Genomic DNA, 20000 nt, shown 5'->3' with positions numbered 1-20000 from the left:
GTGTGTCTCTCTACCCACTACGGTATGTGTGTCTGTCTACCCACTACGGTATGTGTGTCTGTCTACCCACTACGGTATGTCTGTCTACCCACTACGGTATGTGTGTCTCTACCTACTATGGTATGTGTGTCTTTCTACCCACTATGGTATGTGTGTCTATCTACCCACTACGGTATGTGTGTCTCTCTACCCACTACGGTATGTGTGTCTCTCTCTACCCACTACGGTATGTGTCTCTCTCTACCCACTACGGTATGTGTCTCTCTACCCACTACGGTATGTGTCTCTCTCTACCCACTACGGTATGTGTCTCTCTCTACCCACTACAGTATGTGTGTCCTCTCTACCCACTACGGTATGTGTGTCTCTCTCTACCCACTACGGTATGTCTCTCTACCCTCTACGGTATGTGTGTCTACCCACTACGGTATGTGTGTCTGTCTACACACTACGGTGTGTGTGTCTCTCTACCCACTACGGTATGTGTGTCCTCTCTACCCACTACGGTATGTGTGTCCTCTCTACCCACTACGGTATGTGTGTCTCTCTCTACCCACTATGGTATGTGTGTCTGTCTACCCACTACGGTATGTGTGTCTGTCTAACCACTACGGTATGTGTGTCTGTCTACCCACTACGGTATGTGTCTCTCTCTACCCACTACGGTGTGTGTGTCTCTCTACCCACTACGGTATGTGTGTCTGTCTACCCACTACGGTATGTGTGTCCTCTCTACCCACTACGGTATGTGTGTCTGTCTACCCACTACGGTATGTGTGTCTGTCTACCCACTACGGTATGAGCCTCTCTCTACCCACTACGGTATGTGTGTCTTGTGAGGAGTGCTGTCTGTTTTGTTAGCCCTGCTGTCCAAGCGTTCACCTGGTGTCTCCATCTCACACTACCTGAAGCCAACAGACAGATGGGACAGCCGTCGGATGAGTGCGAGGGCAATGCAGTGTTTGGGCTGGAGCGTAGGGTGTCTGGGTGTCTGTACTGGGTGTGTAGTGGGTGTGTAGTGGGTGTGTAGTGGGTGTGTGTAGTGGGTGTGTAGTGGGTGTGTGTAGTGGGTGTGTAGTGGGTGTGTGTAGTGGGTGTCTGTACTGGGTGTGTAGTGGGTGTGTGTAGTGGGTGTGTAGTGGGTGTGTGTAGTGGGTGTGTGTAGTGGGTGTGTAGTGGGTGTGTACTGGGTGTGTACTGGGTGTGTACTGGGTGTGTGTAGTGGGTGTGTAGTGGGTGTGTAGTGGGTGTGTGTAGTGGGTGTGTAGTGGGTGTGTGTAGTGGGTGTGTAGTGGGTGTGTGTAGTGGGTGTCTGTACTGGGTGTGTAGTGGGTGTGTGTAGTGGGTGTGTAGTGGGTGTGTGTAGTGGGTGTGTGTAGTGGGTGTGTAGTGGGTGTGTAGTGGGTGTGTACTGGGTGTGTACTGGGTGTGTGTAGTGGGTGTGTAGTGGGTGTGTGTAGTGGGTGTGTAGTGGGTGGGTGTGTAGTGGATGTGTAGTGGGTGTGTAGTGGGTGTGTGTAGTGGGTGTGTAGTGGGTGTGTGTAGTGGGTGTGTAGTGGGTGTGTAGTGGGTGTGTGTAGTGGGTGTGTAGTGGGTTTGTGTAGTTGGTGTGTCGTGGGTGTGTGTAGTGGGTGTGTAGTCGGTGTGTAGTGGGTGTGTAGTGGGTGTGTGTAGTGGGTGTGTGTAGTGGGTGTGTAGTGGGTGTGTGGGGTTACAGGGACACTTCTTGTAGAGGGGTTGTTATCTCTACAGGATATGTTGCAGATCTCTACCTGCTTGGAGCCACGAACGACCTGTATGCTTCTTCACGCTGCCTCTCCTCTTCTTCCTCCGTTTTCTATATTCTTAAAGTGGGCCGACAGCTCTTCTGTTCTTAGTGGCACCAAAAAAAAAACTATTCTCTCAGGTTCATCAGCAGTTTTTCTGCCCCCCAAGGATGGGTGGTCATCCTCAAGGATGGGTGGTCATCCTCAAGGATGGGTGGTCACCCCCAAGGATGGGTGGTCATCCTCAAGGATGGGTGGTCATCCTCAAGGATGGGTGGTCATCCCCCAAGGATGGGTGGTCACCCCCAAGGATGGGTGGTCACCCCCAAGGATGGGTGGTCATCCCCCAAGGATGGGTGGTCACCCCCAAGGATGGGTGGTCATCCCCCAAGGATGGGTGGTCATCCCCCAAGGATGGGTGGTCACCCCCAAGGATGGGTGGTCATCCCCCAAGGATGGGTGGTCACCCCCAAGGATGGGTGGTCATCCTCAAGGATGGGTGGTCATCCTCAAGGATGGGTGGTCACCCCCAAGGATGGGTGGTCACCCCCAAGGATGGGTGGTCACCCCCAAGGATGGGTGGTCACCCCCAAGGATGGGTGGTCATCCTCCAAGGATGGGTGGTCACCCCCAAGGATGGGTGGTCATCCCCCAAGGATGGGTGGTCATCCCCCAAGGATGGGTGGTCATCCCCCAAGGATGGGTGGTCACCCCCAAGGATGGGTGGTCACCCCCAAGGATGGGTGGTCATCCTCAAGGATGGGTGGTCATCCTCAAGGATGGGTGGTCACCCCCAAGGATGGGTGGTCATCCCCCAAGGATGGGTGGTCATCCCCCAAGGATGGGTGGTCACCCCCAAGGATGGGTGGTCATCCCCCAAGGATGGGTGGTCATCCCCAAGGATGGGTGGTCACCCCCAAGGATGGGTGGTCATCCCCCAAGGATGGGTGGTCATCCTCCAAGGATGGGTGGTTATCCCCCAGGATGGGTGGTCACCCCCAGGATGGGTGGTCACCCCCAAGGATGGGTGGTCATCCCCCAAGGATGGGTGGTCATCCTCAAGGATGGGTGGTTATCCCCCAAGGATGGGTGGTCATCCCCAAGGATGGGTGGTCATCCTCAAGGATGGGTGGTCATCCTCAAGGATGGGTGGTCATCCTCAAGGATGGGTGGTCATCCCCCAAGGATGGGTGGTCATCCCCCAGGATGGGTGGTTATCTATAGCGGTCTGGCTTGGTGGGTCACCTGCCTGTTGACAGGATTCGTTAGGGAAACGTTGGAATCAAATCAAATTCAAATCAAATGTATTTATATAGCCCTTCTTACATCAGCTGATATCTCAAAGTGAAGTACAGAAACCCAGCCTAAAACCCCAAACAGCAAGCAATGCAGGTGTAGAAGCACGGTGGCTAGGAAAAACTCCCTAGAAAGGCCAAAACCTAGGAAGAAACCTAGAGAGGAACCAGGCTATGAGGGGTGGCCAGTTCTCTTCTGGCTGTGCAGGGTGGAGATTATAACAGAACATGGCCAAGATGTTCAAATGTTCATAGATGACCAGCAGGGTCAGATAATAATAATCACAGTGGTTGTCGAGGGTGCAACAAGTCAGTAACACAAGAGTGTGGAAGGATGGAGCTTCTTCTCAATTGGTCAGGACAGGCTCACTCTCACTCTCTGTCTCTCTCTCTCTGTCTCTGTCTCTCTCTGTCTCTCTCTCCTCTCTCTCCTCTCTCTCTCTCTCTCCTCCCTCAACTCCGTCTCTCCCTCTCTCCTCTCTCTCTCTCCTCCCTCTCTCTCTCTCCCTCTCTCTCTCCTCCCTCTCTCTCTCTCCTCCCTCCCCCCTCTCTCTCCTCCCTCTCTCTCCTCCCTCTCTCTCTCTCTCTCCTCTCTCCTCCCTCTCTCTCCTCCCTCCCTCTTTCTCTCCTCTCTCTCTCTCCTCCCTCAACTCCCTCTCTCCCTACCTCCTTCTTTCTCTCTCTCCTTCCTCTCTCTCTCCTCCCTCTCTCTCTCCTCCCTCTCCCCCTCTCTCTTTCCTCCCTCCCTCCCTCCTTCTTTCTCTCTCTCTCTCCTCCCTCCCTCCCTCCCTCCCTCCCTCCTTTCTCTCTCTCCTCTCTCTCTCTCTCTCTCTCTCTCCTCTCTCTCTCTCTCTCCCTCCCTCTCTCTCTCCCTCCCTCTCTCCCTCCTCTCCTTCCCCTGTCTCCTCTGAATCACTACTGTATGAAAACAGTTTAGAAATAAACTATTCCCTCACATGTTTACTGTTGTTTTCCTGCTCACAAATCCACCACTAATCCCTCAGCGTCCCACTGGTTTGGAACCAGCCACTCATTCTCAGAGGGTGGATGTTTTGTGTTTTCATGAAGGCACTCTGGTGACCATAGACACTCCATTGATCTGTCCAGACCAGTCACTGAGTAGTCTGCCGTGCCCCCCCGTGGAGGCTGAGTGCTTCGCTGCGAGGACTCTGGAGTGGGTTTCTGGTGGGTTTGGAAATGATATGGGTACACTCACAAGGCCTGGGTCTCTCTCCTCCCTCTCTCTCTCTCTCTCTCTCTCTCTTTATCCTCCCTCTCTCTCATTCTCCTCCCTCTCTCTCTCTATACATCTCTCTCTGTCTCTGTATCCCCCTCTCTCTCTCTCTCTCTCTCTCTCTCTCTCTCTCTCTCTCTCTTTATCCTCCCTCTCTCTCATTCTCCTCCCTCTCTCTCTCTATACATCTCTCTCTGTCTCTGTATCCCTCTCTCTCTCTCTCTCTCTCTCTCTCTCTCTCTCTCTTTATCCTCCCTCTCTCTCATTAACCTCCCTCTCTCTCTCTATACATCTCTCTCTGTCTCTGTATCCCTCTCTCTCTCTCTCTCTCTCTCTCTTTCCTCCTTCTCTATCTCCCTCTGTCTCTCTCCTCCCTCTCTGTCTCTCTATGAAAATGACTGTCAGATACTTTTAGATGGCTGGTTAAAGGCCCAATGCAGTCAAAATTCTGTTTTTTCCTGTGTTTTATATCATATTGTATCAACAGCTGATGAAACTAACACTGTAAATGTGTGACACAATTTGATCAGTGTTATATCCTGATAGTTGCTGTTTGAAAATACAATCTATTTTATCTATTTCTATTTTCTATTATACAATCTACACTGAGTGTACAAAACATTAGGAACACCTTCCTAATATTGAGTTGCACCCCCTTTTGCCCTCAGAACAGCCTCAATTCGTTGGAGTATGGGACTCTACAAGGTGTCTAAAGCGTTCCACAGGGATGCTGGCCCCATGTTGACTCCAATCCTCCCCACAGTTGTGTCCAGTTGGCTGGATGTCCTTTTGGATGGTGGACTATTCTTGATACACACAGGAAACTGTTGAGAGTGGAAAAACCCAGCAGCTTTGCAGTTCTTGACACAATCCGGTTTGCCTGTCACCTACTACCTCAACCCATTCAAAACGTTTTTTATCCTCTGAATGGGACACGTACACAATCCATGTCTCAATTGTCTCAAGGCTTCAAAATCCTTCTTTAAGCCGTCTCCTCCAATTCATCTACACTGACTGGCTAAGTGACATCATTTGAGCGGTATGACGGCTGCGTGGTCCCATGGTGTTTATACTTGCGTACTATTGTTTGTACAGATGAACGTGGTACCTTCAGGCATTTGGAAATCCCAAGGATGAACCAGACAATTGTTTTTCTGAGGTCTTGGCTGATTTCTTTTGATTTTCCCATGATGTCAAGTAAAGAGGCACTGAGTTGGAAGGTAGGCCTTGAAATATATCCACAGGTACACCTCCAATTGACTCAAATGATGTCAATTAGCCTATCAGAAGCTTCTAAAGCCATGACATCATTTTCTGGAATTTTCCTAACCGACTTGCCAAAACTATAGTTTGTTAATAAGAAATTTGTGGAGTGGTTGAAAAACTAGTTTTAATGACTCCAACCTAGTAGACTAGTGGTTAGAGTGTAGAGGAGGCAGGTAGACTAGTGGTTAGAGTGTAGAGGAGGCAGGTAGCCTAGTGGTTAGAGTGTAGAGGTGGCAGGTAGCCTAGTGGTTAGAGTGGAGGGGTGGCAGGTAGACTAGTGGTTAGAGTGTAGAGGAGGCAGGTAGCCTAGTGGTTAGAGTGTAGAGGAGGCAGGTAGACTAGTGGTTAGAGTGTAGAGGAGGCAGGTAGCCTAGTGGTTAGAGTGTAGAGGTGGCAGGTAGCCTAGTGGTTAGAGTGTAGAGGTGGGAGGTAGCCTAGTGGTTAGAGTGTAGAGGAGGCAGGTAGCCTAGTGGTTAGAGTGTAGAGGTGGCAGGTAGCCTAGTGGTTAGAGTGTAGAGGAGGCAGGTAGCCTAGTGGTTGGAGTGTAGAGGTGGCAGGTAGCCTAGTGGTTAGAGTGTAGGGGCGGCAGGTAGCCTAGTGGTTAGAGTGTAGGGGCGGCAGGTAGCCTAGTGGTTAGAGTGTAGAGGTGGCAGGTAGACTAGTGGTTAGAGTGTAGAGGAGGCAGGTAGCCTAGTGGTTAGAGTGGAGGGGAGGCAGGTAGCCTAGTGGTTAGAGTGTAGAGGAGGCAGGTAGACTAGTGGTTAGAGTGTAGAGGAGGCAGGTAGCCTAGTGGTTAGAGTGTAGAGGTGGCAGGTAGCCTAGTGGTTAGAGTGTAGAGGTGGCAGGTAGCCTAGTGGTTAGAGTGTAGAGGTGGCAGGTAGCCTAGTGGTTAGAGTGTAGAGGTGGCAGGTAGCCTAGTGGTTAGAGTGTAGAGGAGGCAGGTAGCCTAGTGGTTAGAGTGTAGAGGAGGCAGGTAGCCTAGTGGTTAGAGTGTAGAGGAGGCAGGTAGACTAGTGGTTAGAGTGTAGAGGAGGCAGGTAGCCTAGTGGTTAGAGTGTAGAGGAGGCAGGTAGCCTAGTGGTTAGAGTGTAGAGGAGGCAGGTAGCCTAGTGGTTAGAGTGTAGAGGAGGCAGGTAGCCTAGTGGTTAGAGTGTAGGGGTGGCAGTTAGCCTAGTGGTTAGAGTGGAGGGGCGGCAGGTAGCCTAGTGGTTATAGTGTAGAGGTGGCAGGTAGCCTAGTGGTTAGAGTGGAGGGGCGGCAGGTAGCCTAGTGGTTATAGTGTAGAGGAGGCAGGTAGCCTAGTGGTTAGAGTGTAGAGGTGGCAGGTAGCCTAGTGGTTGGAGTGGAGGGGCGGCAGGTAGCCTAGTGGTTATAGTGTAGAGGAGGCAGGTAGCCTAGTGGTTAGAGTGTAGAGGTGGCAGGTAGCCTAGTGGTTAGAGTGGAGGGGCGGCAGGTAGCCTAGTGGTTAGAGTGGAGGGGCGGCAGGTAGCCTAGTGGTTAGAGTGTAGAGGAGGCAGGTAGCCTAGTGGTTAGAGTGGAGAGGGGGCAGGTAGCCTAGTGGTTAGAGTGTAGAGGTGGCAGGTAGCCTAGTGGTTAGAGTGTAGAGGAGGCAGGTAGCCTAGTGGCTAGAGTGTAGAGGAGGCAGGTAGCCTAGTGGTTAGAGTGGAGGGGCGGCAGGTAGCCTAGTGGTTAGAGTGGAGAGGAGGCAGGTAGCCTAGTGGTTAGAGTGTAGGGAGGGGCGGCAGGTAGCCTAGTGCTTAGAGTGTAGAGGAGGCAGGTAGCCTAGTGCTTAGAGTGGAGGGGTGGCAGGTAGCCTAGTGGTTAGAGTGGAGGGGCGGCAGGTAGCCTAGTGGTTAGAGTGGAGGGGCGGCAGGTAGCCTAGTGGTTAGAGTGTAGGGGCGGCAGGTAGCCTAGTGGTTAGAGTGGAGGGGCGGCAGGTAGCCTAGTGGTTAGAGTGGAGGGGCGGCAGGTAGCCTAGTGGTTAGAGTGTAGAGGAGGCAGGTAGCCTAGTGGTTAGAGTGGAGGGGCGGCAGATAGCCTAGTGCTTAGAGTGGAGGGGTGGCAGGTAGCCTAGTGGTTAGAGTGGAGGGGCGGCAGGTAGCCTAGTGGTTAGAGTGGAGGGGCGGCAGGTAGCCTAGTGGTTAGAGTGTAGGGGCGGCAGGTAGCCTAGTGGTTAGAGTGGAGGGGCGGCAGGTAGCCTAGTGGTTAGAGTGGAGGGGCGGCAGGTAGCCTAGTGGTTAGAGTGTAGAGGAGGCAGGTAGCCTAGTGGTTAGAGTGGAGGGGCGGCAGATAGCCTAGTGGTTAGAGTGGAGGGGCGGCAGGTAGCCTAGTGGTTAGAGTGGAGGGGCGGCAGGTAGCTTAGTGGTTAGAGTGGAGGGGCGGCAGGTAGCCTAGTGGTTAGAGTGTAGAGGAGGCAGGTAGCCTAGTGGTTAGAGTGGAGGGGCGGCAGGTAGCCTAGTGGTTAGAGTGGAGGGGCGGCAGGTAGCCTAGTGGTTAGAGTGTAGGGGCGGCAGGTAGCCTAGTGGTTAGAGTGGAGGGGCGGCAGGTAGCCTAGTGGTTAGAGTGGAGGGGCGGCAGGTAGCCTAGTGGTTAGAGTGGAGGGGCGGCAGGTAGCCTAGTGGTTAGAGTGGAGGGGCGGCAGGTAGCCTAGTGGTTAGAGTGGAGGGGCGGCAGGTAGCCTAGTGGTTAGAGTGTAGAGGAGGCAGGTAGCCTAGTGGTTAGAGTGTAGGGGCGGCAGGTAGCCTAGTGGTTAGAGTGTAGGGGCGGCAGGTAGCCTAGTGGTTAGAGTGTAGAGGCGGCAGGTAGCCTAGTGGTTAGAGTGTAGAGGCGGCAGGTAGCCTAGTGGTTAGAGTGTAGAGGCGGCAGTTAGCCTAGTGGTTAGAGTGTAGAGGCGGCAGGTAGCCTAGTGGTTAGAGTGTAGAGGCGGCAGGTAGCCTAGTGGTTAGAGTGTAGAGGCGGCAGGTAGCCTAGTGGTTAGAGTGTAGAGGCGGCAGGTAGCCTAGTGGTTAGGAGCTCTAAAGCCATCCATTCCTGGTGCTTTTCTCCGTGTAACTGAAAGGTTTCTTGATCAAATCCCTGAGTTGACAAGGTAAAAATCTGTCGTTCTATCCCTGAACAAGGCAGTTAACCCACTGTTCCTGTCAATAATAATGTGTTCATAACTGACTTGCCTACTTAAATAAAGGTTAAATAAAATAAATACTTTGTGACAGAGTAGCCCCCCTATTTACACAAATGACAACACACGTCGATCAACTCAGTACTTCCTAGTTCCATGTATCAAACTGTTATTTCAGTTATATTAAAACCAGGAAAATCTGTTAGAGTTTAATAAATTGTGACATTTTAAAATAATAACAAAGCTGACAAGCAATAGAATGGCAAAAAGACTGACCAGACTTGATACATATCAATCAAACAGGTTTATTAAAAATAGACACTTACCAATACAAGAACATGTTTCAGTTGAATACAATACTGTATCAATAATGACGTCTGCCGAAAACCGTCTTGAATGCTGAAAATAATACATTTAATAAAAATATTGCATACATTTCCTAAAGCAAAAAAAATATACACAAATATTACATGCTTTAGAAAACGGAACAAGACAGGGATGTCCCCTCTCCCCTCTCCTGTTTGTACTGGCAATTGAACCGCTTGCAGAAAGAATTAGACGGGACCCAGACGTAACAGGTATCAGTATTGGTCAACATGAATATAAACTAAACTTATTTGTGTTTGATCTCCTGATAAACCTGACCAATATTGAAAACTCAATGCCCCCTTTGCTAAAATATATTTTCAGAATACTCTTAAAATCTCAGGATATACATAATAATAAAAAGGAAAATAATAACTCACGATCTACAGCTTTAAGTGGACCACAAAATGTTTTAAATATTTTGGATGCTTTATAAGTGACAACAAACAACACATATATAAAGATAATTGTATTCCATTACTCAACAATATGAAATCAGATCAAATTAAATGCAATAATCTTCCCATCAATCTTGCAGGTAGAATAAACCTCTTTAGAATGGCAAGGCTCCCAGTTTTTGTATTTATTTTCGGTAATACCAATTACCCCACCGAAGACATTCTTTTAAAAGTATACTCGGTCATCACAGACTTTGTGCAAATAAAATATTTAGAATAAAAAGGAAAGTTTTATATCTTCCTAAGACTGAGGTTTTTACCTTCCAGACTTGGAATTGTATCCACTCACCATCCAGGGCTTTTAGTTGCGACATAAAGTTAAATAATCTATGAGGAACAATGGGAACATATTGAAGATGCTCATGTTCATCCCCAGAATATTTTTACGTGTCTGTTTTCACAGGATAAAGCAGAGAACATGAACAATTTCATAGTTAAGAACACTATAACAATAATGACGAAAATGAAACGGATTCTATAAGAACCAGTATCACTCCCTAGATACACAACCTTATGGAACAATCCTTGGATAGCTTTTCAAAATTCACCGGTAAATATGCCCACATATATAACTTGGTAATGGGAAATACATGTATTTCCATGACAGAATTAAAAAGTAATTTTGGACTGACCGATGTAGATAGTTTGAAATACATACAAAGTAAAAGATTTTAAATATTTTGGACATCAGAGCAACCTTGAGGGAATCTTATTTGAGTCAGAAAATTATGTTCATATGATAGGGAAGATATACAAAACCTTGCAAAGAGCCTATCTAACTGACAACCTCTTAGAAAAAAATGTAACTATTAGAACCAAGACTTAAAAATTGAACTGATGTTGGCACAAAATGGAGGAAAATTTGGAGCATAACTAACGAAAACATCAAATACAGTTAATTAAAATGTAAAATAAACAAATATTTATATATATATAATTTATTATACAAGAAACAAAATTCACTAATTCTACAGAACAACGGCAGAGCCATGTCTTATATGTAAAACTAATAATGACTCAATAATCCTTCTGGGAATGTTATGACGTCATAAAGTTATGGGCGGAGCTAGAAAATTGGCTGTCAGAAGTTTTACAATGTAAACTAACTTTTCATCCGTCTGTCTGCATATTTCTAGACATGACATATGCGGGTGTAGTGAGATACCTAATGGGCTGGAAGATTCTATTCTCATCTTGAACTTTTTTTTTCTATCTGCCATCATTAACACAATGGAAAAACGTAATTAATTATTATTGAAATAGCATGGATGACAGAGAAAAATGAATTGATACAATTTAAGGCCAAGTGGCAAACAATAATGCAGGTACTAGGGATGGAGGAGTGTCCATGTGGGTCTGGACAGAGGAGATGTAGTCATTGTTTAGGGTACTAGGGGTCTGGACAGAGGAGATGTAGTCATTGTTTAGGGTACTAGGGGTCTGGACAGAGGAGATGTAGCCATTGTTTAGGGTACTAGGGGTCTGGACAGAGGAGATGTAGTCATTGTTTAGGGTACTAGGGGTCTGGACAGAGGAGATGTAGTCATTGTTTAGGGTACTAGGGGTCTGGACAGAGGAGATGTAGTCATTGTTTAGGGTACTAGGGGTCTGGACAGAGGAGATGTAGTTATTGTTTGTGTGACTGTAAGTAAAAAAATGTTCTAATTTAAAAAATATTTGCTAAAAGAGCTATTTTTGCCAATTTTTATGGAAATCTACAGTAAGGTACTTAATTGAATCTACAGTAAGGAACTTAATTGAATCTACAGTAAGGTACTTATTGAATCTACAGTAAGGTGTTAATTTAATCTACAGTAAGGAACTTAATTAAATCTACAGTAAGGTATTTATTGAATCTACAGTAAGGTACTTAATTGAATCTACAGTAAGGTACTTAATTAAATCTACAGTATAAGGTACTTAATTAAATCTACAGTAAGGAACTTAATTAAATCTAAAGTAAGGAACTTAATTAAATCTACAGTAAGGTATTTAATTGAATCTACAGTAAGGTACTTAATTGAATCTACAGTAAGGTACTTAATTAAATCTACAGTAAGGTACTTAATTAAATCTACAGTAAGGAACTTAATTAAATCTACAGTAAAGTACTTATTGTTACCCAGAAATTATTTGATATTGATATATAATCGGCTGCATTAGGTCTTTAACGTGGTTTGAAGAGAGGGAGCGAAAACAACAGAACAGGGAGGTGGAATTAGAACTGGTGGATAGGACAAACACACACACACACACACACACACACACACACACACACACACACACACACACACACACACACACACACACACACAGAGACAGACAGACAGACAGACAGACAGACAGACAGACAGACAGACAGACAGACAGACAGACAGACAGACAGACAGACAGACAGACAGACAGACAGACAGACACCGACACACACAAACACTGCACATCTGTGACTGTCACGCCGGCGTCTCTCGAGTTGCAGAAGAGAGAGGGAAAGAAGGTGTTGAGGGGGTTTGTCAAAACCCCCAGGCAGTCATCGTTATGAAAACAAGTCAGCCAGGAGAAAACTCTTCAAACGTTCTGACAGCGACAACTCCCTGATCAACACTTTATCACATCAGTACCATATTAAAACCAGGAGATACTCAGCACAGAACTCTGTCAACTCCTTCAACAGACAGACACATTATCACCCACATTATCGGATGCATTCTCAACCACATTATCACCTACATTATCGCACACGTTATCACCCACGCTATCAGACGCGTTATCACCCACATTATCGCCTACATTATCACACACATTATCGCCCACACTATCTCACACATTATCACACACATGATTATCGTCCACATTATCACACATATTATCGCACCACATTATCATCCACATTATCACACACATTATCGCCCACACTATCACACACATGATTATCGCCCACATTATCACACGAGTATCCCCCCTATCACACGCATTTCAGACACATTATCACACACATGTATCAGACACATTATCACACACATGATTATCACCCACATTATCATCCACATTATCACACACGTTATCACACACATTATCGTCACACATTATCACCCACATGATCAGACACATTATCACACCACATTATCTCACACATTATCACACACGATTTCAGACACATTATCACCCACATTATCACACTCATTATCGCCCACGACTATCACACACATTATCACAGACATTATCAGACACATTATCACACATGATTATCACACATATTATCACACACATTATCACACACATATTTAGAGATTATTCTAGAACAACCTTAACCTGAATCATAGCTAATTCTATTAGCATCATGTTGACAGTCAGATGGGGAGAATAGAGCTACCTTGACCTGGTTAGTAAGTATCTTAGTGGCACTCCTAATCACAGTTGAGATGGAGGAGGAGAGAGAGTGAGTTTTACACAGTGGCTGGACTGTTTCCACTGGAGGAGAAGAGGAGGAAGAGGAGAAAAATAGGAGGAGAAGAAGAGTCACCAGCGGAGGGGATGGTAGTTGTTTACCATGTCAGTTACATAAGTGTTTCATCATGACAGAGAGACAAGTATGGAGGGAGAGAGAAGAGAGAGAGACAGGGAGACAAGTATGGAGGGAGAGAGAGAGACAGAGAGACAAGTATGGAGGGAGAGAGAATAGAGAGAGAGACAGAGAGACAAGTATGGAGGGAGAGAGAAGAGAGAGAGACAGGGAGACAAGTATGGAGGGAGAGAGAGAGACAGAGAGACAAGTATGGAGGGAGAGAGAATAGAGAGAGAGACAGGGAGACAAGTATGGAGGGAGAGAGAAGAGAGAGAGACAGGGAGACAAGTATGGAGGGAGAGAGAAGAGAGAGAGACAGAGAGACAAGTATGGAGGGAGAGAGAAGAGAGAGAGACAGAGAGACAAGTATGGAGGGAGAGAGAAGAGAGAGAGACAGGGACACAAGTATGGAGGGAGAGAGAGAGACAGAGAGACAAGTATGGAGGGAGAGAGAATAGAGAGAGAGACAGGGAGACAAGTATGGAGGGAGAGAGAAGAGAGAGATAGATAGAGGGCCAGAGAGGAAGGAGAGGGTGAGAGAGAGGAAGGAGAGAGGGTAAGGCCAGAGAGAGAGTTATCCAGTTAGTTCAGTCCAGAAACGCTGCATGGTCGTATCTTATATACGTCTAGACGTCGTGTGGCTTCCAGGGGGCTGGCAGGCCGCTCTCCCTGCACACACGCACGCACGCACGCACGCACACGCACGCACGCACGCACGCACACACGCACACACACACTCACACGCACTCACACGCACACACACACACACTTCACCACACACACACACACACACACTTCACCACACACACACACACACACACACACACACACACACACACGCACACACGCACACACCACACACACACACACACCACACACGCACGCACGCACGCACGTACACACACACACACACACACACACACACGCTCTCACACACACACGCTTCACCACACACACACACACACACACACACACACACACACACACACACACACACACATACTGCCTCAAAGTAGTCACTTCTACAGTATATGACCTCTGGTTAACCTCCTAGCCTGAATTAGGTCACGTTCTGTCCCCTTAGGATCTCTCCCTCTGTCTTTCTCTCCTCTCTCTGTCTGTCTTTCTCTCCTGTCTCTCTCTGTCTCTCTCTCTCCCGTCTTTCTCTCCTCTCCTCTCTGTCTTTATCTCCTGCTCTCCGTCTCCCCGTCTCTCTCTCTCCTCTCTGCTTCTCCTCTGCTGCTCTCCCCCCTCTCCCTCTCTCTCCCCCCTCTCCTCTCTCTCTCTCTCTCTCTCTCTCTCTCTCTCTCTCTCTCTCTCTCTCCCTCCCTCCCTCCCTCCTCCCCCAATTCAATTTAAAGGCTTTATTGTCATGGGAAACATATGTTAACGTTGCCAAAGCAAGTGAAGTAGATAATCAACAAAAGTGAAATAAGCAATAAAAATGAACAGTATGGGTTATATTTACATTGGTGTTTGTTCTTCACTGGTTGCCCTTTTCTTGTGGCAACAGGTCACACATCTTGCTGCTGTGATGTCACACTGTGATGTTTCACCCAGTAGATATGGGAGTTTATCAAAATTGGGTTTGTTTTCTAATTCTTTGTGGATCTGTGTAATCTGAAGGAAATATGTGCAAATAGTCCGGGTAGCCATTTGATTACCTGTTCAGGAGTCTTATGGCTTGGGGATAGAAGCTGTTTAGAGGCCTCTTGGACCTAGACTTGGCGCTCCGGTACCGCTTGCCGTGCGGTAGCAGAGAGAACGTTCTATGACTGGGGTGGCTGGGGTCTTTGATCATTTTTAGGGCCTTCCTCTGACACCGCCTGGTGTAGAGGTCCTGGGTGGCTAGAAGCTTGGCCCCAGTGATGTACTGGGCCGTACGCACTACCCTCTGTAGTGCCTTGCGGTCGGAGGCCAGGCAGTGATGCAACCAGTCAGGATGCTCTTGATGGTGCAGCTGTAGAACTTTTTGAGGATCTGAGGACCCATGTCAAATCTATTCAGTTTCCTGAGGGGGAATAGGCTTTGTCGTGCCCTCTTCACGACTGTCTTGGTGTGTTTGGATCATGATAGTTTGTTGGTGATGTGGACACCAAGGAACTTGAAATTCTCGACCCGCTCCACTACAGCCCCGTTGATGTTAATGGGGGCGTGCTCGGACCACCTTTTCCTGTAGTCCACGATCATGTCCTTTGTCTTGATCACGTTGAGGGAGAGGTTGTTGTCCTGGCACCACACGGCCAGGTCTCTGACCTCCTCCCTATAGGCTGTCTCATCGTTGTCGATGATCAGGCCTAACACCGTTGTGTCGTCAGCAAACTTGATGATGGTGTTGGAGTCGTGCCTGGCCGTGCAGTCATGAGTGAACAGGGAGTACAGGAGGGGACTGAGCACGCACCCCTGAGGGGCCCCTGTGTTGAGGATCAGCGTGGCAGATGTGTTGCTACCTACCCTCACCACCTGGGGGGCGGCCCGTCAGGAAGTCCAGGATCCAGTTGCAGAGGGAGGTGTTCAGTCCCAGGGTCCTTAGCTTTGTGATGAGCTTATTGGGCACTATTGTGTTGAACGCTGAGCTGTAGTCAATGAACAGCATTCTCACATTGGTGTTAAGAATATAAGATATTAATCAAATGGCCACCCGGACTATTTACGTTGTGCAAAGCTGTCGTCAAGGCAAAGGGTGGCTACTTTGAAGAATTTCAAATATACAAAATATTTAGATTTGTTTAACACCTTTTTTTGGTTTACTACATGATTCCATATGTGTTATTTAATAGTTTTGATGTCTTCACTATTATTCTACAATGTAGATTTTTTTATTTATTTTTTATTAAAGAAAAACCCTTGAATGAGAAGGTTTATCAGGTTTATCAGGTTTAATATTATTATTAATATTATTATTATTTACAGGTACTGTACATAAATGTATACATGTGCTAAATGATCCATATTATAACCATCTTAACCCAATAAGCCACCACTATGAAAATATGGAGAGTGGTACTCAGTAATGTGATGTCTTGGATTTGCCCCAAACATAACATTTTTGTATTCAAGATAAATATGTAACTTTTATTTTTATTTTTTTGGCGACCTCTCATTGAAAGCAAGTCTGAGATCTGAAATCGACATGCGTTGCGTCGCAAAATAAATGTCAATCATTGCACCAACACTGCTAGCGAGGGTCTGAGTAGCGCTAAAATAGAACTTGGTTCTATTTGTGACGCTTGACTCACTGCAAGTCCCGCCTCTCCCATCTCCTCATTGGTTGTTAGGAGCATATACTCACGTGGGTGATTGACAGATGAACTGAGATCCAAACTCCAGTTCAGTTGGTTGCCAACCACCATATAAAGTCCACAGAAGGAGGAGAGATTGTCTGCTTTTTAAAAAATTTACCCATCTACCAATAGGTGACCTTCTTTGCGAGGCATTGGAAAACCTCCCTGGTCTTTATGGTTGAATCTGTGTTTGAAATTCCCTGCTCGACTGAGGGACCTTACAGATAATTGTATGTGTGGAGGTACAGAGATGAGGTAGTCATTCATAAATCATGTTAAACATTATTATTGAACATGGAGTGAAGTCCAACTTATTATGTGACTTGTTCAGCACATTTTTACTCCTGAACTAATTTAGACTTCCCATAACAAAGGGGTTAAATACTTATTGACTCAAGACATTTCGCCTTTTCATTTTTTATTAATTTGTAAAACTTGACATTATGGGGTATTGTTTGTAGACCAGTGCCCCCCCCCCCCCCAAAAAAAATCTAAATTTTATGAAATTTTAATTTGGGTTGTAAGACAACAACATTTGGAAAAAATCAAAGGGTGTGAATACTTTTACAAGGCTCTGACGTGATCTACATTCTTCTGGCTCTCGGCAAGTGTTTGGCCAGTCAGAGAAAAGTAAACCTCTAGAAATCTTTAGGAGAAAAATGATTCCTGTTTTCTGTTAACCTCTATGGGCTAGGCGGGACGAATTCGTCCCACCTACGTAACAGCCACTTGAAGCCTGTGGCGCGATTTTCAAAACCTTAAAAATCCGATTACTTCAATTTCTCAAACATATGACTATTTTACAGCTATTTAAAGACAAGACTCTCGTTAATCTAACCACACTGTCCGATTTCAAAAAGGCTTTACAACGAAAGCAAAACATTAGATTATGTCAGCAGAGTACCAAGCCAGAAATAATCAGACACCCATTTTTCAAGCCAGCATATAATGTCACCAAAACCCAGAAGACAGCTAAATGCAGCACTCACCTTTGATGATCTTCATCAGATGACAACCCTAGGACATTATGTTATACAATACATGCATGTTTTGTTCAATCAAGTTCATATTTATATCAAAAACCAGCTTTTTACATTAGCATGTGACGTTCAGAACTAGCATACCCCCCGCAAACTTCCGGGGAATTCGCTAACATTTTACTAAATTACTCACGATAAACGTTCACAAAAAGCATAACAATTATTTTAAGAATTATAGATACAGACCTCCTCTATGCACTCGATATGTCCGATTTTAAAATAGCTTTTTGGTGAAAGCACATTTTGCAATATTCTAAGTACATAGCCCAGGCATCACGGGCTAGCTATTTAGACACCCGGCAAGTTTAGCACTCACCATAATCATATTTACTATTATAAAAGTTTGATTACCTTTTGTTGTCTTCGTCAGAATGCACTCCCAGGACTGCTACTTCAATAACAAATGTTGGTTTGGTCCAAAATAATCCATCATTATATCCGAATAGCGGCGTTTTGTTCGTGCGTTCCAGACACTATCCGAAATGGTAAAGAAGGGTCGTGCGCATGGCGCAATTCGTGACAAAAAAATTCTAAATATTCCATTACCGTACTTCGAAGCATGTCAACCGCTGTTTAAAATCAATTTTTACGCCATTTTTCTCGTAGAAAAGCGATAATATTCCGACAGGGAATCTCCTTTTCGGCAAACAGAGGAAAAAATCACAAAGGCGGGGGCGGTCGGGTCACGCGCATAAGCCCAGAGTCCCTTGATCGGCCACTTGAGAAAGGCGATAATGTGTTTCAGCCTGGGGCTGGGATGACGACATTCTGTTTTTTCCCGGGCTCTGAGCGCCTATGGACGACGTAGGAAGTGTCACGTTAGAGCAGAGATCCTTAGTAAAAGATAGAGATGGAAAAGAAGTTCCAGAAATGGTCAGACAGGCCACTTCCTGTAAAGGAATCTCTCAGGTTTTGACCTGCCATTTGAGTTCTGTTATACTCACAGACACCATTCAAACAGTTTTAGAAACTTTAGGGTGTTTTCTATCCATATGTAGTAAGTATATGCATATTCTAGTTACTGGGTAGGAGTGGTAACCAGATTAAATCGGGTATGTTTTTTATCCAGGCGTGTCAATACTGCCCCCTAGCCCTAACAGGTTAATAAGACCCATTATGTCTGTAATCCCACCAAAACATCCAAAATCCAATCCTTCGTTACCTCTCCAAACATAATCAAATCTTATTTTTTTCCTCTATCCTGGACTTGAATTGATTCATGGATTCCCATGTACCCTTGTCACACTGGTGTGCCAAACCGAACTGGACTGTGCTGGCTCAGATATCTTCTTCTTGACATGCAGCACTAATCCGGGATGTTTCCTTCTTGCAGCTGACTGATCTGGAGAAGCTAGAGGACCGAGGCCAGATGGAGGGACCTAAAGGAACCTGCCGTTCTCCTACATCCATGAAGTTCAGGACCAGATCACAAGGTAGGAGGGAGGAATATATATATATATATATAGAGAGAGAGAGAGAGAGAGAGAGAGAGAGAGAGAGAGAGAGAGAAACACACACACAGAGAGAGAGAGAGAGAGAGAGAGAGAAACACACAGAGAGAGAGAGAGAGAGAGAGAAACACACACACACAGAGAGAGAGAGATAGAAACACACAGAGAGAGAGAGAGATAGAAACACACACACAGAGAGAGAAACACACACAGAGAGAGAGAGAGAGAGAGAAACACACACACACAGAGAGAGAGAGAGAGAGATAGAAAAACCGAGTGAATCTTGTTAGCCGCACCGTCAGTCATGCTACACTGTTAACTGGTCCAGGTAAAAACAAGGCAGGTTTACGACCATCAGCTACTCGACCATCCTGAACAGGCAGCGGAGCGAAGCAGTTGGAAATCCCACTCAGCGCTGACAGAGCGGTCTTCGTGCACCGCTGCGGCGCTCAATGTCCTTTCCCTCAATCAGCAAAAAAAAAAAACTACTCAGCGCTCACAGCGAAGGAAGAAGAAAGAAGAAAAAATTCATTTTCTGTTTAAAAAGATAATTTAACAAACAACATCTACTGTCAGGCTATTGAAACAGGACATAGTTGTGTTTTCTCTACAGGCTATTGAACCAGGACCTAGTTGTGTTTTCTGTCAGGCTATTGAACCAGGACCTAGTTGTGTTTTCTCTACAGGCTATTGAACCAGGACCTAGTTGTGTTTTCTGTCAGGCTATTGAACCAGGACCTAGTTGTGTTTTCTCTACAGGCTATTGAACCAGGACCTAGTTGTGTTTTCTCTACAGGCTATTGAACCAGGACCTAGTTGTGTTTTCTGTCAGGCTATTGAACCAGGACCTAGTTGTGTTTTCTCTACAGGCTATTGAACCAGGACCTAGTTGTGTTTTCTCTACAGGCTATTGAACCAGGACCTAGTTGTGTTTTCTGTCAGGCTATTGAACCAGGACCTAGTTGTGTTTTCTGTCAGGCTATTGAACCAGGACCTAGTTGTGTTTTCTCTACAGGCTATTGAACCAGGACCTAGTTGTGTTTTCTGTCAGGCTATTGAACCAGGACCTAGTTGTGTTTTCTCTACAGGCTATTGAACCAGGACCTAGTTGTGTTTTCTCTACAGGCTATTGAACCAGGACCTAGTTGTAGTGATGTGTA

General features: G+C 46.2%; 1 protein-coding gene across 1 annotated transcript in view; it reads left to right on the top strand.

The window, feature by feature from the left end:
* The window catches only part of LOC106585958 (PDZ domain-containing protein 2), a 194759-nt gene that overhangs the window by 129375 nt on the left and 45384 nt on the right, over positions 1 to 20000 (top strand). Inside the window, exon 8 of the mRNA XM_082968774.1 lies at positions 18723 to 18822. Coding sequence (XP_082824900.1) covers positions 18723 to 18822 — 100 coding nt within the window. The remainder of the gene's footprint in view (positions 1 to 18722; positions 18823 to 20000) is intronic.

This window comes from Salmo salar, chromosome 24 (assembly GCF_965601325.2).
Source record: "Salmo salar chromosome 24, fSalSal1, whole genome shotgun sequence".
Taxonomy (NCBI): Eukaryota; Metazoa; Chordata; class Actinopteri; order Salmoniformes; family Salmonidae; genus Salmo; species Salmo salar.
This window is presented reverse-complemented; position numbering and strand designations above follow the sequence as displayed.